The following is a 24,118-nucleotide window of genomic DNA, read 5'->3' as shown; positions in this document are numbered from 1 at the left end:
TGGGATAGTGATGCTGAAAGTCACTACAGCCTTTAAAAAAATAGCACTTTTAAAAAACCCACTTTATTCTATGGAGAGCCTTCCAATCATCTGAACTAATTCTTGCACACTGTACATTGCGTGCTTTAGGTATTGAATCTCCACATTTCCAGCACTCCCAACAGCAACATAATTTCTCCCTACTTTGTCCCCCATCTCACAACCTGATCTGCATTCTGGTCTGTGGGACCAACAAGCCTGTGGAAGAGACTTGATGCGAAGTGATGCTTCAGAGTTCTTCTCAGTACATAATTGTATCATGGGTGGTGGCAGGAACGCGGACACAAACCCCTTTCGCAACGGGGTGTGCACCACAGCCTTGATTCCATTTTACAGAGAAAAGAAGTGCAAATGCCAATTTGCACAAAACACACTATCTTCTCTTTCACGTGGGGGATATGAATTTTATTCGATTTCGGCCCAAAGGCAAACCATTACAAGTATTTCTTGCTTAGAATCAGTCAGGTGTTTGCTTGTTTACTGACCTAGTCAGTGTTGAGGGCAGTTTTTAATGTTTGATGTTTTATCAAGAGCCAGTGTGGTGTAGCGGTTAAGAGTGGTGGACTCATAATCTGGGGAACCGGGTTCGCGTCCCTGCTCCTCCACATGCAGCTGCTGGGTGACCTTGGGCCAGTCACACTTCTGTGAAGTCTCTCAGCCCCACTCACCTCACAGAGTGTTTGTTGTGGGGGAGGAAGGGAAAGGAGAATGTTAGCCGCTTTGAGACTCCTTCGGGTAGTGATAAAGCAATTGTGTTTTGAATATTGTGTTGTGAGTCGCCCAGAGTGGCTGGCGAAACCCAGCCAGATGGGCGAGGTATAAATAACAAATTATTATTATATTATTATTATTACGGTCTCCACTGCGGGACTTTAATTTAATAGAATGTATTGAAAGGGGTAAGCAGAGAGAAAGGACTTCCCCAATCATCTGTCCCATGTTGTGACCATATGGATAAAAGATACAGAAAGTACTGTACTATCTCGAACTACAGATATATACATATATTTAATAGTGTATTAATAATATATTTAATAAATACACATATAGTGTAACAGGTAGAGTGTAATGTCTATAGATATTATTAGATATATAGTGTTGAACTGAGCGGGGGGGGGGGCGCAAGCAACCTCCCCTCCCTTCCATTTTGTGGCCGTTTCTCCTGAGAGGCCTAGCTCGCGGCGCCCGCCCAATTCCCAGGCGCAGGAACGGGCTTCTCAGGGACGCCTCCCAGGCCAGTACTTCCGCCCACTTGAGCCACAGAGTATACCCCAGCGGCCTAGAGCGGGCAGCGCCGGCGCTCCGTCTACCCCTGCGCGATCCCTCCTCCGAACTCGGCGGAGAGCGAGGGGGCGGTGGGGGGGGGGAGAGGGAAACCAACAACAACTCTATGGTGATTTTGCGGGCTTCTTCGGAGCTGCTCTGGTCTGGCGCTCGGCTGCAGCTGCAACAACGGCGGCGGCAGGAGCAGCACCCCCGCGTCCACCCCGAAGGCGGCGGCAGCTGCAGCAGCAGCAGAAGGAGGAACGGCATGGAGTCCCGCCCGGCCCCGCTGCCTCGCGCTACCCCCTGGCGCTCCCTGCCTTGCCCGCGCGCCCAACTCCGCCTCGACCTGGTGCTCTGTGGCGGGCAGACCTTCCGGTTAGTTGCGCCCCCTGGCGGCTCCCGAGCGCGGAATGGCAGTCTTGCTAAGAAAGGGTGTCCCGTCCCCGTCTTGTATTATTATCTCCAAGGTGCCCCTCTCTCGCTGCCCCCCTTCCCTGCTCCCCCTCTCTCGGGTTGCCACCATCTCTCTCTCTCCTCTTTCTGCAAGGCTCTTGTGCAGTGCAGGTTCCCCCCCACCCTCGTTGGCATGGAGATGGAGATGAAGCTGCGCGTCCGAAAGGCACAAAAAAGCCTCCATATATGTATAAATATGGCCAGCTCTGCCCTCTTGCCGATGGCTCTGCATTGCGCTTTCAGCAAAGCACCATTGTGTCTCCCGCACGGAACCTCAAGATCACCTGCAAATTCTATGCATTCTGGCCACGGGCTTGCAAAGGATGGGTTGCTTAGTTATTATGGCAACTGCTCTTTTTTTAATAATTCGGGAGAGAGAATCCGCTTTGAAAAAAAGGACACTTGTTTAGACTGGCGGGCTACAGCACAATTCTAACCAGGGCTGTTTTTTTCTAGAAAAGGGTGCTGGAACTCACCATGGCGCCCCCCTGAGAGGTGCCAGAACTGAGCTCCTGTGAGTTCTCCCTGGGAAAAAAAGCCCTGATTCTAACAGTGTCTACTCAGACGTACGTCCTATTGAATTCAGTTGGGCTTACTCTCTGGTAGGTGAGGTTAGGATTGCAGCTTTCACTCTGCTTCTCTTCTGCTCCCCACAACCATCTGCGGAAAGCAGCTGTGATCAGCGTTAGAACCTCATATGGTCGTACCTTGGTTTTCGAACAGAATGTGTTCCAGAAGTCCATTTGATTGGCTTCCATTTGTGCAGGTGCGCGAGAAACAATAGCAGAAGCCGCATCAGATGTTTGGCTTCTGAAAAAATGTTCAGAAACCGGAACACTCACTTCCAGTTTTCAGTCGTTTGGGAGCTGAAATGTATGAATACCAAGGTGTTCAACAACCAAGGTACGACTATACAGTATATAAAAACTAGGCATCAGGGTTAAACCAGGTTAAACCAGGGTTGCAGTCGCTGAAACGGAATGCCTAGTTGCCATTTGGGGGCCAGACGGCTTGAAAGCCGTATTTTTCAATACGACTTTTTGCTTCCTGACATTCATCTATCTGACTGCACAGATAGAATTCTACAGGATGTGTTGCTAGTGTGTGAAAACCGTCAAGATCCAAGAATCCCCAGGCAGTGGCGTAGCGTGGGGGGTGCAGGGGGGGCTGGCCGCACTGGGCGCAACATCTGGGGGTTAGGGTTAGGGGGCGCAAATCCATGGGTTAGGGGGTGCAAATTACTTGCCTTGCCCCGGGTGCTGACAACCCACGCTACGCCACTGTCCCCAGGCATGTACTTCCAGGTGGTGGAAACATCAGGCATCATCCTGGTACCTGAGTGCCTTTGCTTGGTTGCGAGTGGCTGATAGCCAGGTGCAAAATGTGCCTGGTGCCTGGTGAATCTCGAATGCTGGCTGTGATATGTCAGAGGGGTATATCTGTCTGCGTGGCAGAGTGCGTGCATTGCTTGAGGAAGGTTGCAAGTTCGAATCTTGCTAGCCATGATGGCTCTGCTCTCCCTCCACTGCGGAAGGCAATAAGTCACCAAATACTAGCTGTTGGGAATCACAAGTAGGAACAGTGCTATGGGCTAGGGACCTGGTTGTGGGCTTCCAGTGGACATCTGGCTGTTAGTGGCAGCCCCCAACTTGGATGACTTGGATGAGGAGAGGACTATCAGCAGCTAATAGCTACAGTGGAAATGTTCTACCTCCACTGTCGGGCAGTAATGCTTTTGAATAAACATTAGGAAGAACTTCCTGGCAGTAAGAGCTGTTTGACAGTGGAATTTGCTGCCAAGGAGTGTGGTGGAGTCTCCTACTTTGGAGGTCTTTAAGCAGAGGCTTGACAACCATATGTCAGGAGTGCTCTGATGGTGTTTCCTGCTTGGCAGGGGGTTGGACTCGATGGCCCTTGTGGTCTCTTCCAACTCTATGAGTCTATGATTCTATGATGATGATTCTATGAATACCAGTTGGTGGAAACCACAGGAAGGGAGAGTGCTTCTGGTTGGCCACAGTGTGAACAGAATGCTGGACTAGATGGGCCTTTGGCCTCTTGTTATGTTTTTATCCTCCAGCATCTCCAGGTAGGAGCTGGGAAACTGTGAACTGTTTCAGTAGTAGATAGGTAGCCGTGTTGGTCTGCCATAGTCAAAATAAAAAAATTCCTTCCAGTAGCACCTTAAAGACCAACTAAGTTAGTTCTTGGTATGAGCTTTCGTGTGCATGTACACTTCTTCAGATACACTGAAACAGAAGTTGCCAGATCCTTCTATATAGTGAGAAGGTGGGGAGGGGTGTTACTCAGAAGGGTGGTGGGAATGGGAGATAGGCAGATAGCTGAGATGAGCCTGTTGACGACTCTTAACGACTGTAATAGGTCTTACAGGAGAAGGCAAGGGGTGAGGAGGTGAAGATACTACTTCAGATACTTCTTCAGTGTATCTGAAGAAGTGTGCATGCACACGAAAGCTCATACCAAGAACTAACTTAGTTGGTCTTTAAGGTGCTACTGGAAGGAATTTTTTTATGTGAACTGTTTGTGAAACTGTGGGAAGCCACTGCCTACCACTACAGAGCCAGATGGTCTCAGTATGTAGCTTCCAAAAGTCTGCATTATTGATCAATAGTGTTTTGATTTAGTTCTTTTAAAAAACCGCAGACATCCTGCTTCTAATCAAATACACAACTTCATAAAGTAGAATAAGCAAATCTTTCTCAGTTCTTTGGATTCCTTTGTGAAGGATCACAGGACTCCAGAGCATCACCGATCTAGGATGTTTTTATCCCTTTGGGCTGCTACAGAACTGGGAGGATACAGTGCTGAATAGAAAGTTAATAAGGGAGCCAGTTTTTTGCAGTTTGGGGGGGACGCATTTGATGTCAGAAGAGCGTGTGTGTGAAACAAGGTGTCGTGTACAGTGGTACCTCGGGTTACAGATGCTTCAGGTTACATACGCTTCAGGTTACAGACTCCGCTAGCCCAGAAATAGTACCTCGGGTTAAGAACTTTGCTCAGGATGAGAACAGAAATCGCACGGCAGCAGTGCGGCGGCAGCAGGAGGCCCCATTAGCTAAAGTGGTGCTTCAGGTTAAGAACATTTTCAGGTTAAGAACGGACCTCCAGAACGAATTAAGTTCTTAACCTGAGGTACCACTGTAGTTGGTGGAAGTGTACTGTAGGATAGTGTAGCATAGCTGTGGCTGTGAGGTGGTGACGGGCCTTGTGACTCCAAGGTCTTGCCACTTTCTGGAGCATAAAGGGAAAGGCGGAGGAAGGCCTAGGTTAGCTTCTCCAAACTGCAGTCGGTCTGTCCCTGCTGCTAATTAGCCTTGCGTTCCTCTCAGGTGGTCCGAAACCAGCCCTGGCTACTGGACTGGTGTGTTGGCAGGCCGTGTCTGGACCCTCACCCAGTCAGAAGAACAGCTCTGGTACACGCTTCATGAAGAGGAGAAGGAGGATGGCAGCAGAGAAGAAGACAGCTTCTCTGAGCCACCGCTGAAGAAAGGCAGGAAGCAGGCACAGCCCGAAGCCATCCGCGCTGGTACCAGTGAGCGCCCGGGCGGCCATTTGTCAGGAGAGCTGGTCCGGGGGACGGATGGGCTGACTCCCTCACAGATCCTCCAGGATTATTTCCAGCTGCACGTCAACTTGTCTGCATTGTACCAGGGCTGGTCCTATGTGGACTCTCACTTCCGAGAAGTGGCCATCAAGTTCCCAGGTAGGTGAGGTTCAGGGTGGCATTGCAACTCGATTAACTGTGATGGCACCAGGGAAGGATAACTAATATGATGGAAGAGAGAGATGAGAGGGTGCAGTTTTCCCAGTTAGTTCACCAGCACATCTCAGGAGATGGAGGCAGGTCGCCTTGGTCTTTTTGCTGTTTCCTTTACCTGGGACTAATAGAGCTACGTCAGGACTGCATCGCACGATACCAAATGCACACATTTTCACACAGAAGCAGGTGTGAGACTTGGACTCCCAGTCATTTTAGCTTCATTTCCCCCTTCTTATTTTAAGGGAATAACATGTCTTGTCCTTCCAGCTGCAGCAAGGTCTTTGGATACATGCAGACAAGCAATGTTAAAGAGGGGATCTATTGTTCTGATCGCCATATGTAATAATAATAATAATAATAATAATAATAATAATAATAATAATAATAATAATTTATACCCCGCCCATCTGGCTGAGTTTCCCCAGCCACTCTGGGTGGCTCCCAATCGAGTGTTAAAAACAATACAGCATTAAATATTAAAAATTTCCCTAAATAGGGCTGCCTTCAGATGTCTTTTAAAGATAAGATAGCTGCTTATTTCCTTCACATCTGAAGGGAGGGTGTTCCACAGGGTGGGCGCCACTAGCGAGAAGGCCATCTGCCTGGTTCCCAGTAACTTGGCTTCTTGCAGTGAGGGAACCGCCAGAAGGCCCTCGGCACTGGACCTCAGTGTCCGGGCTGAACGATGGGGGTGGAGACGCTCCTTCAGATATACTAGACCGAAGCCGTTTAGGGCTTTAAAGGTCAGCACCAACACTTTGAATTGTGCCTGGAAACGTACTGGGAGCCAATGCAGATCTCTCAGGACCAGTGTTATGTAGCCCTAGTGTTTGCCACGACGGCTTTCTACTGCTGCATTTGAAAAGTCCAGAAATCTGCTGCAAAGTCACCTCTGTCCAGCAGCAAAAAAAAAAAAAAAGTTACATCGCATTACTTGTATAAATAATGCCAACTAGGTACATTTGCTCAGTTTGCTAATTTGAGAGTCTTCTGCTTTTAATGGAAGATTGGGAGGAGGTCCTGGATTCCCGTTTCAGGCCAACAAACCACAAGCCTACTTGGCCTCATTTTCCCTCTCCGCAAGGTATATGCCTCTTGTATTTCACTATTTGTTGCCTACATGTCTTCAACCCTAGTTTGCTGCCTCAGGGACTAGAAACTTGGGGGGGGGGTTGGGGGGGTTTAAAACACACTGTACCTGATAATGAATTTGACAGGGTTGTTGAGTGCATACAGCCCTTAGCCACCGAGAGCCATCAGTCTGGGGACACCCTTTTCAGCTTATTTGAAAAGTGTGTGTGTGTGTGTTTGTGTTTGTGTGTGTGTGTGTGTGTGTTTCAAGCTCTATCAGTTAGGTGGGTGTTTGTTATAATAATAATAATTTTAAAAAAATTATTTCTATCCCGCCCTTCCCGGTTCAGAAAACTGGGCTCAGGGCGGCTAACAACAAATTTAAAACACTAAATTGATGCAACAAAAACCAGCATAAAATACAGTATAAAACGTGAATAATAATTTCAGAATTCAAAAATCAATTTAGGGGGAAAATCCATCCAATAAACATTAGATCAGTGTTTCCCAACCGGTGTTCCGCGGCACACTAGTGTGCCGCGAGACGTTGGCTGGTGTGCCGTGGGAGGGAGGCGGGCGAGTCGGGCGACGAGAGGCGGGGCGGCGGCGGCGAGGATCCGCGTCGAGCCGGGGGCGGCTCCGCAGTGGTGGTGCCGAGGTTTCTCTCTCCATTCTCCCCTCACACACACACACAGGAAATAACACAGGATCAGCTGACAGGACCCGGCCGATGGGGCGGCGGCGGGGCAGCGCGCGCAAAAGGGAGGAGCGCGAGACAGCGGACGAGGAGGAGGCTGGCATGTCCGGGCAGCAGCAGCAACAACAGCAGCAGCAACTCCCGGCAACGGCTCCTCAAGCCCCGGGCAACCCTACTCCCTCACCGGCCTCGGCCGCCCTCCTGCTCCACCCGCCGCCGCCTCCCCCGCCGCCGCCGGCCACCTCGGCCCCGCCGCCGCCCCCTCCTCCACCAGCTATCGCCGCCACCACCACAACAGCCGCCGCCGCCTCAGCTGCCGCTGTCCCTCAGTCCCTCGCTTTGCTGCCTCCTCCCCCCCCACCCCCAAAGCTTGGAGGTTCCCCAGCAAGGGGGAGGGGAAAAAATTGAAACTTTCACTTTTGTGCGTCCCTCCCGGCGTGACGCTGCGCGCTGACGTCACGGGGCTGTAATGGTGGTGTGCCTCGAGATTTTTTTCATCAAACAAGTGTGCCTTTGCCCAAAAAAGGTTGGGAAACACTGCATTAGATGATCACCAGGGCTAGCTGGCTAAATTAGTCCTATTTGGGCCAGTGAGGAGACCAGGGGAGAATTAGCTGTGGGATCCCAGAGCGGGTAATCTTCATAAAAAGGGGAGGGGGAGGGAAGGAAGGGGAATAAAAGAACAGGCTAAGTTCAAATTGAAAGCCAGGTGGAATAGCTCTGTCTTACAGGCCCTGCGGAAGGAAGTTAAATCCTGCAGGGCCCTGGTCTCATGGGACAGAGCATTCCACCAGGTCGGAGCCATCACTGAAAAGGCCCTGGCCCTGGTGGAGGATAGTCTGACTTCCTTAGGGCCCGGGACCTCTAAACTATGATTATTCATGGACCTTAAGGTCCTCTGTGGGGCATACTGCAGAATGCCGCGGCGAGGCTCCTTACAGGGTCCTTGCTGAGGGATCACATTCATCCAGTGCTTTACCAACTGCACTGGCTCCCGGTGGAGTACAGGGTCAGGTTTAAGGTGCTGGTTTTGACCTTTAAAGCCCTATGCAGCCTAGAACCCACATACCTACCGCCTCTCCTGGTATGCCCCGTGGAAGACCTTAAGGTCCACAAATGACAACACCTTGGAGGTCCCAAGTCGCAAGGTGGTTAAATTGGTCTCAACTAGGGCCAGGGCCTTTTCAGTACTGGCCCTGACATGGTGGAACACTCTGTCACAAGAGACCAGGGCCCTGTGGGACTTGACATCTTTCCGCAGGGCCTGCAAGGCAGAGCTGTTCCGCCAGGCCTTTGGTTTGGACTCAGTCTGACCCTTATGTTTTCCTCCCCTTATGATCTTTTAAAATTGGGGGTTTTTTTACTGTGATTTTATTTTATTGGTGTTAGCCGCCCTGAGCCCGGCTCTAGCCGGGGAGGACGGGGTATAAATAAAAATTATTATTATTAATGTTATACCAGGAGAGACGGTCCTGTAAATATGACGTTGCCTCCCTCTCACCCTCTTATCTTCTCAGGGGTGCGGGTGCTGCGACAGGACCCCGTAGAATGCCTCTTCTCCTTCATCTGCACCTCCAACAACCACTTGTCGCGCATCACCAACATGATCCAGCATCTGTGCCAGGTCTTTGGGCGCCGCCTCTGTCAGCTGGACACCAAGACGTACCACGCATTCCCCTCACTGCAGGCAATGGCAGGTAAGGATGCTCTTCACGGGTGACCCAAGAGGAATCTGGACTCAAACTGCGTGGCGGCTGCTGTCCCTTAACAACTGAGCATGGAATATGGTGAAATGCTATGAAATCTTTGCCTCAAGTAGCTTTTACCTGGTTCCCTTTGTTGGTGCTGCTTCTTGAGTATCTGGAACAATGAAAGGCGGCAAATTTATTGACTGCTGCAGAAACTGAGATGTGTGGAATTAGGACGCGGGTGGGTTAAACCACAGAGCCTAGGACTTGCCGATCAGAAGGTCAGCGGTTCGAATCCCCGCGACGGGGTGAGCTCCTGTTGCTTGGTCCCTGCTCCTGCCAACCTAGCAGTTCGAAAGCACGTCAAAGTGCAAGTAGATAAATAGGTACCGCTCCGGTGGGATGGTAAACGGCGTTTCCGTGCGCTGCTCTGGTTCGCCAGAAGCGGCTTAGTCATGCTGGCCACATGACCCGGAAGCTGTACGCCGGCTCCCTCGGCCAATAAAGCGAGATGAGCGCCGCAACCCCAGAGTCGTCCACGACTGGACCTAATGGTCAGGGGTCCCTTTACCTTAATGTGTGGAATTATCCAAAGGGGCCTTCTGTGGAGGATTGGCTGACATTCTTTTGAGAGACTGAAAAGGGAGCGGGTGGCGCTGTGGCCTAAACCGCTGAGCCTTTTGGGCTTGCCGATCGGAAGGTCAGCAATTTGAATCCTCGCGACGGGGTGAGCTCCCGTTGCTCTGTCTCATCTCCTGCCAACCAAGCAGTTCGAAAGCACGCCAATGGAAGTAGATAAACAGGTACTGCTGCAGCAGGAAGGTAAATGGCATTTCTGTGCGCTCTGGCTTCCATCACAATGTTCCGTTGCGCCAGACGCGGTTTAGTCCTGCTGGCCACATGACCCGGAAAGCTGTCTGCAGACAAATGCTGGCTCCGTTGGCCTGAAAAGCAAGGCAAGCACCACACCCCTAGTCCCCTTTGACTTGACATAACCGTCCAGGGGTCCTTTGCCTTTTTTGCCTTAATGTTGATTTAAGGAGGATAAATCTCCTGAGGGTTAGGAAAGGATAGCCTATAACAAATTCCAGATGGATACACAGAATTAATTATCTTTATTTGCGTTCTATTGAGAGTATTACAGTGAGTTAAAGTAAAAAAGAAAGAGAAGAGAAGAGAAAAAGAAAAAGAAAAACATACATTAAAAGAATTAAAAAACAGGAAAACAACAATAACAAAATAACAAAAATATATAATTAAGGTTGCAGAACTATGTAGTATATATGTAAATAAATAAACTTATTGTTTTCCTCAAGCATACGTTGGTTCATCAGTCATTATGGTGTCGATAAATAGGTTCCAAAGATACAAGGGATTACATACGCTTCAGATTACATACGCTTCAGGTTACATACGCTTCAGGTTACGGACTCCACTAACCCAGAAATAGTACCTCGGGTTAAGAACTTTGCTTCAGGATGAGAACAGAAATCGTGCTCTGGCAGCGCGGCAGCAGCAGGAGGCCCCGTTAGCTAAAGTGATGCTTCAGGTTAAGAACAGTTTCAGGTTAAGTACGGACCTCCGGAACGAATTAAGTACTTAACCCGAGGTACCACTGTATTTGTTTCTGGGATGTGGAGCGTGCGTGTTACAGTGGCATTGTAGCCGACCTGTAAGCTGTGTGCTCATCTTTTATTTTAGAGGACTGGTTAATTGACCAATGTTGTGTTAGCCATTTCTTTTAGGAAATAATAATGGCTGCCGGGCATGCGTCTTTCTCTAGACGACCGTAGCGTTTCTTCAAAAGGCTGCCATCCTTCTTTGGGTGTCCTGTTGCAGGAGCAGACACAGAAGCCCGGCTGCGGGACCTTGGTTTCGGATATCGGGCGAGGTTTGTTAGCGAGAGTGCCCGCGCTGTTCTGAAGACGCTTGGTGGGGCTGCCGGCCTGCAGCAGTTGAGAGCCGTTCCTTATGAACAGGCTCGACACGCCTTGTGTACGCTGCCTGGAGTGGGAGCCAAGGTGAGTACAAATTAGGCACCTTATCCCTCTGTTATTATTGTCCACCTATCGCCTCCGTTAACATCTTTTGGGTGCCAGGTAAAGACTTGGGGTTTCCCATGCAATATGATGTTGTTTAGTTACTAAGCGTGCTATCAAAGATTCCTGTGGCTTGTTTCATTCTGCTTTTATGGCGTATTGTATTTTTATGTTTTCAGTGCGTTGTAAGTCAGTTGGAGTCAATTGGAAACTAACAAGTTTGAAGATGGTGTTGATAATGTTAACAATAGTTGTATTTTATTTTATTGTTCTTTCCGAATGCTGTTCCTGATTTGTGTTATAGTAGGGTAGGAGAACTGGTGGAGGAGGGGAGCTACACATCTGGCAACCAATGTGCCCCTTTGGTTTCATATAATACATGGGTAGACGAGTCTAAAAAGCCCAGGATGCAAATTTTCACAGCCCTCTAGCAGCTATGGTGGCTCATTTACCAGAAGTAATGTACAGTATTTAGCGTTAATTCTGGAAATGTTTGTTTGTTTGTTTATACATACATACATACATACATACATACATACATACATACCTTCCCATCTGGCTGGGCTTCCCCAGCCACTCTGGGTAGCTTCCAACAAAATATTAAAATACAGTAATGCATCAAACATTAAAAGCTTCCCTAAACAGGGCTGCCTTCAGATGTCTTCTAAAAGTCTGGTAGTTGTTGTTCTTTTTGACATCTGGTGGGAGGGTGTTCCACAGGGAAGGCGCCACTACCCAGAAGGCCCTCTGCCTGGTTCCCTGTAACTTCTCGCAGTGAGGGAACCACCAGAAGGCCCATGGCACAGGACCTCAGAGACGCTCCTTCAGATATACTGGATTCTGACCAAACTAAGCCTCCCAGAGTTGAATATTAATGTATTTGAAATTTGCTTCTCATTCTTGTACTGATGTATTAAAATGATAGTCCTTAAGGATGCCTCATTTCGCTGATTAAAGGGGAAGAGAATTAAGGAGAATTAAAGATCAGGATAAAATAAGGAGGGAAAGGAATTGCTGAACTAATAAATTGAACTGGAATACAAAAAGGGGAGGTATGAGGAGGTCCGGGAAACAAGTAAATGAAAGATAAGTGATGAAAAGTTTGAATTGTTTTTAACTATTTTTACTTTGTATTTTTTCCTTTTTCTTTTTCATTTTGTAATATTGTAAAAATCTTAATAAATATTTATTTTTTAAAAAAGAGAATTAAGGTTTTATGGTCATATTTGAGGGAGTCGTACTGAGGTATATTTTGGCATTGGTTGCCAGCTGTGAAATATATTGGTATTATTTTCAAGCTCTCCTACCCCACTTATTACTGCTGGTTCTTGCTGTGTGCTAATGTTGTGACGTGGTTTTCAATTTATTACGAATGACACGTTGTGAATTTATCCGCTGGGGAACACCTTGGGCGGTTTGAGCCTAAAAGGCAGCTAAAAGCATTTTGAAGGGAGTGAACGAATGAATACATAAATATGGCACAAGGGCTTTAGTGTGGTAGGGCAGGGGACTGTTTGAACTTTGACACACGGCTGCCTGTTTGTAGCTGTGTGTCCTCCAGCAATGGCAAACAAGGGCCGCTATCGTGATGCAATTTTCTTCGCTTCCCTTTGCAGGTGGCCGACTGCGTGTGTCTCATGTCTCTGGACAAGGCGGAGGCCGTGCCGGTGGACACCCATATATGGCAGGTTGCCAAGCGCTACTACGGCCAAGAGCTTGGCATGGGGGCCCGCAGTGTGACCGAGCGGGTGCACCGAGAGATCGGTGAGGGCCAGTGGGGTCAGGTGCCTGCCTCTTGTGAACCCTTCCTGGATTTCGGTTCAGAATGCAACCTCAGACTTGCATTCCACATTGGGACCCTTGCTACAGCGGGTGGCGCTGTGGTCTAAACCACTGACCCTCTTGGGCTTGCTGATCGGAAGGTCGGCGGTTCGAATCCTTGTGACGGGGTGAGCTCCCGTTGCTCTGTCCCAGCTCCTGCCAACCTAGCAGTTCGAAAGCACACCAGTGCATGTAGATAAGTAGGTACCGCTGCGGCGGGAAGGTAAACGGAGTTTCCGTGCGCTCTGGCTTCCGTCACGGTGTCTCATTTCGCCAGAAGTGGTTTAGTCCTGCTGGCCCCATGACCCAGAAAACTGTCTGTGGACAAACGCCAGCTCCCTTGGCCTGAAAAGCGAGATGCGCGCCATAACCCCATAGTCGCCTTTGACTGGACTTAACTGTCCAGGGGTCCTTTACCTTTACCTTTAGGTCTCACTGCTCGCTGCTGTATACTGCTGGCATAACTTTAAAACAAGGTGACGATGACAAAGTGGGCAGCAATGCCCACTGCTTCAGAAAAGCGGCAGAAAATACACAATTCGCTTGCTCGCGGCCCAGAGGCTTGCAGAGGCTTCATCAAATAGAGGGGTTAATGGTTTGCTGAGATGCCACTCAACTGTGGCTGCTCAGTTGCAACTTCTCAAACTCACTCTCACCTTCCTCCCAAAAAGCAGGGGGCAGCAGAGCCCTTTCAGCTATGGAACAAGTTGGAACCAATCATTGCCAATTGCTGCAAGTGCTCACTATGGTTTGTCAGGGAACTCCTCTCCTAAATATAAAGAGATTAGGGCTCTAATCTCCAGAATGGGGGTGGAAACATCCGTGTAGATAAGAAGCATTCTGGCCAATGCGAGCCAAGGAAGAGATATCACCATGTTTTGGCGGTAAAACACCTGCTTTGAGTGCAGAAAGTCCCATGTTTTGTCCAATCCTGGAGAGGCAGGGCAGACAGTACACAGCTAGATAATAATAATTTATTATTTGTACCCTGCCCATCTGGCTGGGTTTCCCCAGCCACTCTGGGCGGCTTCCAAGAAAGATCAAAAATACATTAAAATGTCACACATTAAAAACTTCCCTGAAAAAGGATGTCTTCTAAATGTCAGGTAGTTGTTTATCTCTTTGGCATCTGATGGGAGGGTGTTCCACAGGGCCGGGCGCCACTACCAAGAAGGCCCTCTGCCTGGTTCCCTGTAGCTTTGCTTCTCACAGTGATGGAAACACCAGAAGGCCCTCAGCGCTTGACCTCAGTATCTGGGCAGAACGATGGCGGGTGGAGACGCTCCTTCAGGTATACTAGGTCAAAGCCATTTAGGGTCAACACCAACACTTTGAATTGTGCTTGGAAACGTACTGGGAGCCAATGCAGATCTCTCAGGACCGGTGTTATATGGTCTCAGCAGCCGCTCCCAGTCACCAGTCTAGCTGCGTCATTCTGGATTAGTTGTAGTTTCCAGGTCACCTTCAAAGGTAGCCCCATGTAGAGCGCATTGCAGTAGTCCAAGTGAGAGATAACCAGAGCATGCACCACTCTGGCAAGGCAGTCCGCGGGCAGGTAGGGTCTCAGCCTGCGTACCAGATGGAGCTGGTAAACAGCTGCCCTGGACACAGAATTACCCTGTGCCTTCATGGACAGCTGTGAGTCCAAAATGACTCCCAGGCTGCACACCTGGTCCTTCAGGGGCACAGTTACCCCATTCAGGACCAGGGAGTCCTGCATACCTGCCCACACCCTGTCCCCCCAAAACAGTACTTCTTTCTTGTCAGGATTCAACCTCAATCCATTAGCCACCATCCATCCAATGGGTCTTGCTTGGTATAAGGGCGCTTCCTTTGAAGAACTGGTTGTGTTAATCTACTCCCTTGTCAAGGCAGCTTGTTGCCTTCCAACTCACTAAGGCTGCCCTCTTGACTGCTCTGCCTTCAGGGAACTTCTTCCGGAGCCTGTGGGGACCATATGCTGGATGGGCACAAGCGGTGAGTAAATGAGTGGAAAATCCTCTTTTTTTTTCTGCGGCTATGTTCAAGGCCATGCGTGAGAAGGGAGCACACAAGAACAGCTAGATCGTCCAGCTGCAGGAATCGGCTTGAGGGTAAAGTAATTCAGAATTGTAAGAATCTTAGCTTTCATTGATATTTTTTTTTAAGGGCATCTGAGTGAATGGTCAGTGTCTGGGGATCATCTCAGAAGCAGAAGCAGTTAAATAAATCTGATCCAGCTTTTCTTGCCACAGCGACTTGTAGGGGAATATTTACTTCATCTAGGCCAGGGGTCAGCAAACTTATCGCGCCTCGGGCAGGTGTCTCCAGTGCCGATCACATGGCAGGCCGGAGGGCGGGGGAGTGCATGCCCATATGCGTGTGCATGTGCTATTTCCGGCGCATTTCCGGGTCGGAGGAGCACCAGAAAGAGCCTGTGCACATGTGAACGGGCCTCCTCCGACCCAGATGTGCACCGGAAATAACGCTTGCACATGCGCAAATAACGCTTGCACATGCGCAGAAGCTATTTCCGGTGCTCCTCCAACCCAGTAGTAGGCAGCCGCGCAGTGCCGGTAAGTGCGGGTGGTGAGGGTTGCCGCAGGCCGGATAAACAAGTCCCTCGGGCCTTAGTTTGGGGACCCCTGTTCTGGGCTATGTTAAAACGTAAGAAGAGACCTGCTGGACCAGACCCAAAGTCCACCTGGTTTAGCATCTTCCTTCCTGTAATGACCAGCCAGGTACTCCCAGGAAGCTCGCAAGCAGGGCTTGGAGGCGGTAGCTCTCCCCACTCCTCCCCAGCACTGGCGGAGGAAGAGGGGTGCGGGGGGAACACACCGCTCCCGGCAGCGCGATCCCGTGCCACACCCCTAGGCGTGCCACACCCCTAGGATGTGCGCCAGCCCCTTCCCTTCCTGCTCTCCCCCCCCCCCCCCGGTGCCGGAGCGCGAAGCTCCGCCACTGCTCCCCAGTCATCGGTATTTTTGTGGAATACTTCCTCTGAATATTAGCCAACGTGGAGAACAGCCATTGACAACTGGGACCAGCAAGTTTTTGTCCCATGTTTTTGCTGTTCCAGGTTCCTCTCCCCGCATGTCACCTTCTTCCCGACTCTTCTCTGCCTCCTCTATTCCTCGCTTTCCTCACCTCCTCCTTTCACTTTCTACTTTGGATGCAAAGTTGTCTTCCCCCTTTTATCCATGAGTGCGGGAGAGATGTGGTGGCTGTCTCTTTTTCCTGTGTGCCTCTGCAAGTCCAAGGATTCTCTGGAGCCTGCAGTGGACCTCCCTATTGTTTCCGAGTGGAACGGTTCGCCATCCATAGCAATCAGAACACCTTGCTTGAATTGGCCATTAGAAGGAACAATAGACCCACCATCCCAAATTACCTGTTTCCCTTTTCAAGCCTTCTGACTCAGGTGACCATCCCTTGGTTTTGTGGCAGTATGTTCTCCAAATTAATCAACATGGTGTATGAAGAAGTTTCTTCCTTCAGTCTGTATATACAGACAAAATAATACAGTAAATGCTAATCTGAGGTATGCTTACCTGCCCTGTTTTAAACTGGTCTGAATGGTGCATTTGTGCATACCGCCTTTTTGCCTCTAGGCCTGTTTTTGTTTTGTCTTGGCCTCAGTGTAAAATTGCCAATTTGTGTATACCAGATTTTTTGCTTTATAAGACGCACTTTTTCCCTCCTAAAAAGTAAGGGGAAATGTGTGTGCGTCTTATGGAGCGAATGCAGGCTGTGCAGCTATCCCAGAAGCCAGAACAGCAAGAGGGATTGCTGCTTTCACTGTGCAGCGATACTTCTTGCTGTTCTGGCTTCTGAGATTCAGAATATATTTTTTCCTTGTTTTCCTCCTCCAAAAACTAGTGCGTCTTGTGGTCTGGTGCGTCTTATAGAGTGAAAAATACGGGTAGTTGACATTTGCTTCTTCTGACACAGCTGGCAAAACTCTTACCTGGCTCACACAGAAACCTGCTTCCTCCTCACTAGGGGTCCTATTTCCAAACCACCTTTCGTAAACATTTGTCCCCCGCCCCCCGCGCACAATTCTGACTCTCTGCCCTCCTTCACCAGGTTCTTTTTTGCGCCGATCTACGAAAGTACCAGGAATCTTCCGATCCGGATGCCAAGCACCGCTGTGTCAAAGTTGCCAGGAGCACCCTTCCCACCTTGACGTCGTAACCTCTCCCACAGCCTCCTGTTTTGTGTGCCTGGCTTGGGCAAGTAAGAAAAACCATTTCCTCTACAGGTCTGGAGAGGCACAGGAACATCCACACCGAGAAAGAACAGGGGCTGTCAGAGAGAGGCAGGCTGGTGTGCTGTGGAGCTCTCCTCTTAGTTAAACTGCTGTTGTCTTTTTCTACCAGGGGTCTCCTGTGGTGGTTGTAAGCTTGATGTGTAACCGCAATGTATTATAGAATAGAATCCTCTTTTTTTGTTTTGTTTTGTTCCTGTGGCTTTGGTCATTTGCTTTGGGGTACAGTATTAAGTGTGGCGTAGGCCAGTTTCTCAGTTCAGGCCAATTCAGAGGCCCTCCTTATCAGAACCAGAGTCTTGGTTCTATAGACCTAGACCTAGGAGTTACCTCACTTCAAAAAGTATTTCTACACATAATGGATGTGTGACAGGTAGACTTGAAGGCCAGTTGCTGAGGGCTGGAGTCTCATCGATATCTGTGATCTTGTTGACATTGGGTGGGGAGTTAGCTGGTGGCGGTTTTCCCAGATCCCACCATGCTTAGCAATTTCGGTGGGTCCTATTAAACTTTAATCTAGGTGTGGTTTAAAAGTTAGGCTAGAGTGTCCTTTGAAATGAGAAGATTTTAAGTCGTGTGTATGCGCGCGCAAGGGAGCAGAGATCACGCTTTTAACTCCACGGCGCTCTCATTTTGTACGTAACTTGTAAATGTACATGTTTGTATATACATACATACAACGGTGTCTTTGTGCATGTGCCCTGCGACGGCAAAACCCTCGCCGCTGGTTGGATTAAGGAATTCCCACTGTTTGCCGGACATCAGTTTGTGCAGCAAAATACACTTTCACTCTGCTGGGCCTGAGGAACAAGTTTGTAATGAACTCAAGTCCCCTTGCTTTCAGAGGGACCAAGGCTGAAATTGCAGGCATGCTTACCCAGGAGTAAGCCCCACTGAAACCAATGGGATTTACTTCTGAGTAGAGGCATACAATTGTGTGGCTCATCGGGACCAGTTTTAGTTGAACTGGGGTTATTGTGTTTTGCTGGTGATCAGCTTTCTAGGGAGAGGACTAGCCACCCGCTGTCAAGGTGGGGATAGCGGAGAACACCAGGTTGTTTGCTGGTATTCCAGACACTAAAAATGGCTGCCATTTGGGCTGAAGCCCAGCCCAAGAAGCTCCCCTCTTGCCTCCCTTCTGGCTTCATATTATATTCTCCATTCCAACCACTGAAGAAGTACCTTCTGGCCTTGAAAAGCAGGCCGTCTTCCCCCTCCCAACCTATATGCATCCATAAACATCTACCAACACATTCACCCTTCTGGCTTTTGCATCAACATAGTCTCCATCTGAAGGAATGTTCGTCTTGTTTATTTAACAGGCCCAAGTTGAGTTTTCTTCCTTTATTCTAGTCTGGGCTTTTAATTCACCTCATTTTTTTTCTGCTCGAACCTAAAACCTCTTGTTGTATTAAATATTATTATCCCTTTTCTCTTCCTTCCACTAATATGGAATGTTCTTCCTGAATACATTCACCGCAGCTCAATATGTTATCTTTTTTAACATCTTTGTCTTTCTTTCTTAAGTGTCCTTTTCCCTCAATTTTTGTTTGTTTGTTTTGGTAAAACATCCTCCATTTCTATAGTGGAGTTTAAAATTATATTTTGTAACCTGTACCATGAGAATGCGCTATGGTCAGAGCTAAGCCCTTTAAAATCCCGCTGATTTCACTGGGAGAGACTTAAGCGTGCTTGTTTCTTCCCCATCAAAATCCATAGGATTTGAAAAGCTGGCTGTTTTGGTTTTTTTTAATCATCCAGCGATTTGACCTACCGTTCCCTATACCAACCCCTGCCTTTTTCGTCTTGACTATTTCTAGATTGTAAGCTGCTTTGGGCAGAGACCTATTTATTTCTACCCTTTTATAAAGTGCTTAGCTAACTTCGAGGTGCTGTAACGATAACAATAAACAAGTTGTGTCCTCCTAAAACTCTCCTAGCCTTCTTTCACTTTCAGAAACAGATCTAGAGACCGCTGGGTGTGTGCAGTGCCCTCCCTCGGTTGGTTGCTGGGTGAGGGGGCACCAGCGGCAGCTCCCTTCTTTTCCCCCACCCCTTTGCCCGCAGATAGGGTAGATGAAGACATGTGCGCTTTCTTCCTTTTTAATACAAGAACAAGCAACAAAATAGAAACTTCGAGTTAGAAAGTCCTCTTGAACCAAGAGAGTGCAGAGACAGAGAGAACATGGGCGCAAAATGTGGAGCTGTGAGCGTCAAGAGCAGGCAGGAGAGCGAGAGGGGAAGGGGACCAAGCCAGTCTTCTTCAACCTGGTGCTTCTCCAAACGTTGTTGGAGAACGCTGACTACAGAACTCCCATCACCCCCTAGACATTGGCTGTGCTGGATGGGAGATGTCGTCCAAAACATCTGGAAGGTACCAGGATGGGGAAGCCTGGACTCTATACACAGTGGGAAGAATCCTGGTTCTGCCAGTTGGGTGGTGCAAAGGCCAGCTTGGATGAAGACAGAGCCAGCGCTTCAAGTGCTGCCTCAGTGGGAGCGTCGTCTATGGTGTGAACTTCCCTTTTTGGCAACTGGCGTTGCAAACGCATCGGCCCAACAAGCCGAATCCTGCATCGGCGAGTTGCTTCCCGTGCCGAAACGATGTTTCAACAACCACTCAATCTTGCCTTCCCCCTTCTGCTCCAACGCTGTTTTCGAAAACAGAGGCATACACATATCTCTGCAAGTGCGCTCCTTCTTCCCTGACCCCCCGCAAAAAGAAAAATGCAAAACGCAAAGCATTTTAAAAACAGCTGCAGGATTGCTCTGGAGGCCGATGGTATGGTATGGGCCATGGGCAGGAACTGACAAGGTACCCAAACACAGTTCCCTTTTCCCCATAGTTCAACCGGAACCATACGGAAAGTCGCCAAACTGTTGCTCTCCCACCTATGCCTGGGTGTATATATATATATATTTAAAACGTACATCTGTGTCAAGGGTAGCTGTGGTTCTATCAAACCACCACTCTTAAAAAATAATATGACATCGCCCACAGACAGCCAAATGACACCAGAAGATTGGAACAGCCTTTCACTCTAGCTTCACGTTTCTCGACAGCGGAAATGCACTTATTGGGAAGATCAAATTGGGAAGGGTCCACAAGCAGCTTTTGTTTTCCTTCGTGACATGATTAGGGTGATCTAGAGTTAGGCTTGCTCTTTGTGAACCTGCTTGTTGGCTGGAGGTGATATGATCTGAGTGGGGGACTTGGTTAGGGTTTTTTATGGGGGGGGTGAGGCATCCTCAAGCTCCACAGCTGCTGCAAAGGGCCTGAGCAGGCCACTGTGTGGTCTTTCCTAGACAACACCACACAATTGGGCAAGGAGGAGGAGGACGACATTGTCAGCTCGGGTAGGGGGTCAGCATAGGGCACAGACAGAGCTGGCTGGCTGCAGCCAGCATTTGGCTGCTCTGTGTTAGAGAGAGAAGAAGAAAAAGAAGAAGAAGAAGCATCTCCAGGGAAGTGTGGGGCTTATGAAGGATCAGGCCCCATGTCCAGGTTCAGGAGGGTGTGGCTTAGCAAGGGAAGCTTTCCCTGCGGTGGGGCTCAGCCACACTTAATTGGGAGGGATGTGGGGCAGTCCCAGACCCTTCCCTGGCTCCACTTGTAGCACAGCAGTGTGGGGCTTTGGCCACCCGCCCCACAGTGGGTTGATCCTGGCACCGCCATCTGTGTCCTCTGTCCACTGGGGAACGTTCAGTCCCGCATCTGACGGTGAGAACCATTCCCCAAGGATTCCTCGCTGCTACTGGACGCTGAGCCTGCCGAAGAGAAAAGGGACTGTCAGGACTGGGCTAACTGGTACTACAAGCACAACACAACAACCACAGCACAAAGTCAGCGAGGCAAAGCTGCCTAGCCACTGTCTTCTGGTCAGCATACTACAAAGGATAGGCTTTTGCACTAGGTTATATATAGCACCTTAATCCTTTTGTGTTTACAGGGAATCCCAGCTGTGAGCAAAACCTCATTTTTCAGCAGTCGTAAAGGGAATCCCTAACAGACCATGCCTAAGTTGCTATTGCGATGCCACCCAAATGGCGTCTCATTGACTGGCCAAACCACAAGGTGAAGCAAGGGAGGGGGAACTGCCCCCAAAGGTTAATCAATATACCCAATTTAAGTGTGTGCATATTGTGTTCAAAGCATGTAAAATAAAAAGAAGTGTGGAAAGCAGTTAACGTGTTTAATTTTGATATAAAGCGCGCACACACAGGGGAAAATACAGTTTAGTTTCAAAACAAGCTGTAACGTCCTTCTTCACCCACATCCTACTCCCAAATCCCCCCATTCTTTCTCCACAAGCCCACCCATCCTTCCCAGACAAATACTAAATTTGCTGAATTTCGGACAACAGTAATTGGTGAAGCAACAAAACATTTTCCTTATTTTCTAGCTCAGGAAAGGCCAGGCAGTGGCTCCCTGGACAAAGCAAACAGGAGTGAGTTTTCAGGGGCACCAGGAAGGAAATGGGAGTTGCCTTTTCCCGTTTTCTGACATTGCCATCACTAGATGGCAGAAGCTATAAATGGTGGGAAAAGACAGTGGGAGTTACAAGGACAGGGAACTTGTGGCCTTTCAGGTGCTGGACTGGAACTTCCATCAGCCCCGGCCAGTAGCTAGGGATGATGGGAGTTGTAGTCTGGGAAAACGTCCAAAGGGTGTCCAACGAATCCCCAACACTGGAATAAAACCTTACAAAGGGTGAGGGAGGGAACATTAAGTCAAGTGTGAGGGTATCACAGAGAAGCAACTGTGAGGGAAGCTGTTGATGCACGGCCAGTTCGTGAGGCCACAGAACAGCATATGCCTGAATACAGGTCATGCGCCTTTGAAACTGCTAGCCCTTACAACCATTTATACCAATTTACTGCCATTCTGTCCCAAATAATAAATGGAAAAAGAGGAGAGGAAATCCTCCAGCTCTGGAGAAAGTGTGTTTGTTAACAGGAAGGAGGGGATGGGATTGGGGTCAAAGGGATACAAGCTTTCGTGTGTATTTAACTTGGCATCACTCACTGCTTTCAATTTAGCCATTCAAGTTCCAAATGCAGAATGTCAACACTGAGGCGAAATTTTACCTCAGAATTCAAATGCCTAGCATTTGTCAGTGTATCGGGGGGGGGGGTGTCAAATAGTAAGATCAAACCTTGCCAGATACCAGACACAAATATTAACCACCAGCCATTCGTGAATATCAAGATTCACCGACGAAGGTCTTGAGGAGAAAATCTGTTTCAGCCCTACAGTACACATAGAGGAATACCCTATGGCACCAAAGGCCATTCCCAGCCTCTCACCATTGCTCTCCTGCATGGCTTGACCAGGCCCATCTTGGCTGGTTCCAAGCTGTAGCTTCCTCATATGCCTGATCACAGCAGTTGCGTTGAAGGCTTGCTGCGTAGGACAAAAAAGAAAGAAAAAAAGAAAAGCAGATTGCTGTCAAAGATGGGAGAGATGCTGGCACTGAACACCCCATTCCCTTAAAGCACATCATTTCCCACAAAGAATCTTGGGAACTGTAGTTTACGGCTGCTGGAATAGCTCTGTGTGGGGTAAAACTGCACTTCCCAGAATTATTGGGGTGGGGGGAGTCACGTCTCTAAATGTATGGTGTGTGTGCAGCCTGTGTGGCAAATGAGACAAACAGAAAATGAAAGCCTTTCTTCTTTTCCCTAGCTGTTAGCACCAAGGAAACTCGAGACTGCAAATACCTATTCTCAGCTGTGTTTACTGTAAAAGTATATCTTCACCATGGACCTGAACTAGATCAATAAGTTGCTTCCTTTTTCCAGGGCGTTCCTGGGATGGGGATAGATAGGAATCTCAAAACAAAATTCTAAACAGCTTCAACAAACTGGAGTTCCTAGGAGATTTTGAGGGAGGTTACCATCCCCGTCAGGCAGGGACGCGGGTGGCGCTGTGGGTTAAACCACAGAGCCTAGGACTTGCCGATCAGAAGCTCGGCGGTTCGAATCCCCGCTCCCGTTGCTCGGTCCCTGCTCCTGCCAACCTAGCACTTCAAAAGCACGTAAAAGTGCAAGTAGATAAATAGGTACCGCTCCGGCGGGAAGGTAAACGGCGTTTCCGTGTGCTGCTCTGGTTCGCCAGAAGCTGTACGGCGGCTCCCTCGGCCAACAAAGCGAGATGAGCGCTGCAACCCCAGAGTCGGTCACGACTGGACCTAATGGTCAGGGGTCCCTTTACCTTTACCTTACCATCCCCATCTGCTTAATTTGTATGCCACATTCCCACAAAATTGTGCCAAAGTTCACAACATAGCAAATGAACAGTAAGTATAACGATTCCCCCCAAAAAACTTAGCAGGAACAGTTAGAAATAATCATGAAATCAATAATACAAAAAATCCATCCGTACAACTGTATATTAAATACTAAAAATATGCAAGAGACTCTGACATGCCACAAGTGAATATCATTGGTAAAGGTTATATTAAGGGAAAGAGCAAACATATATTCTGGCGGACAAAGGCTTTGCATTCACATTGCAGTCTGATTTGAGCAGGGACAGATTTAAGGTTCGTGGGTAAAAGCACCCACTGACTGCTTCTCTGCAGGACGTGCCCTTACCTTCCACTTGCTCTTGGCAAAATTCTTTTTGATCTGTTCGCTGACTGACTGGTGGATGTTCTTATCTAGTGCGGTGTCTCCAGCAATCCTGGAAGGAAGAGCAGATTGGTTCTTATTAACATGCCCCATAGGAGTGCCTTTGGCCTGTAAAGCCTTCTACGGTCCAGGGCCCCTGTACTTAAAGGACCACCTTTCACCATGTCAACCCACCAGGATCCCAAGATCAACATCTATACAAGGCATTGAAATACCAATAGATGCCTCCACCATTCCAAGCGATGCGAACTGCTAATAAGAACAGGACCTAAGGGAATTCCTGTTCCGATCAGTTCACCTGGTGCCACCTTTGAAATCCTGTAGGCCAGCCTTCTCCAAACCAATGGCATCCAGATATTTGGGGCTACAACTCTCATCAGGTACAAT

At 48.8% G+C, this 24,118-nt stretch overlaps 2 protein-coding genes across 4 annotated transcripts in view; one reads left to right on the top strand and one right to left on the bottom strand.

Moving 5' to 3' along the window:
• Nucleotides 1–1,374: 1,374 nt before the first annotated feature.
• OGG1 (8-oxoguanine DNA glycosylase) lies at nt 1,375–19,029 on the top strand. Its single transcript, XM_083492953.1, has 7 exons — nt 1,375–1,680; nt 5,109–5,482; nt 8,825–9,004; nt 10,835–11,016; nt 12,651–12,798; nt 14,783–14,832; nt 16,918–19,029. Exons 1-7 carry the CDS (start codon nt 1,430–1,432, stop codon nt 17,023–17,025), a joined length of 1,293 nt encoding a protein of 430 aa, XP_083349079.1. The 5' UTR covers nt 1,375–1,429; the 3' UTR covers nt 17,026–19,029.
• Nucleotides 19,030–19,187: 158 nt separating this feature from the next.
• Nucleotides 19,188–24,118, bottom strand: part of CAMK1 (calcium/calmodulin dependent protein kinase I) — a 49,683-nt gene continuing 44,752 nt past the window's right edge. For all 3 annotated transcript variants that reach the window (XM_083493153.1, XM_083493152.1, XM_083493154.1), the window contains 3 exons: nt 23,696–23,783; nt 22,406–22,502; nt 19,188–20,866 (listed from right to left, as the gene is read on the bottom strand). In XM_083493153.1, the coding sequence (XP_083349279.1) occupies nt 20,802–20,866; nt 22,406–22,502; nt 23,696–23,783 (250 nt within the window). In that variant the 3' untranslated portion in view covers nt 19,188–20,801. The remainder of the gene's footprint in view (nt 20,867–22,405; nt 22,503–23,695; nt 23,784–24,118) is intronic.

Source organism: Podarcis liolepis (genome assembly GCF_965112155.1).
Source record: "Podarcis liolepis genome assembly, chromosome: 2".
Taxonomy (NCBI): domain Eukaryota; kingdom Metazoa; phylum Chordata; class Lepidosauria; order Squamata; family Lacertidae; genus Podarcis; species Podarcis liolepis.
This window is presented reverse-complemented; position numbering and strand designations above follow the sequence as displayed.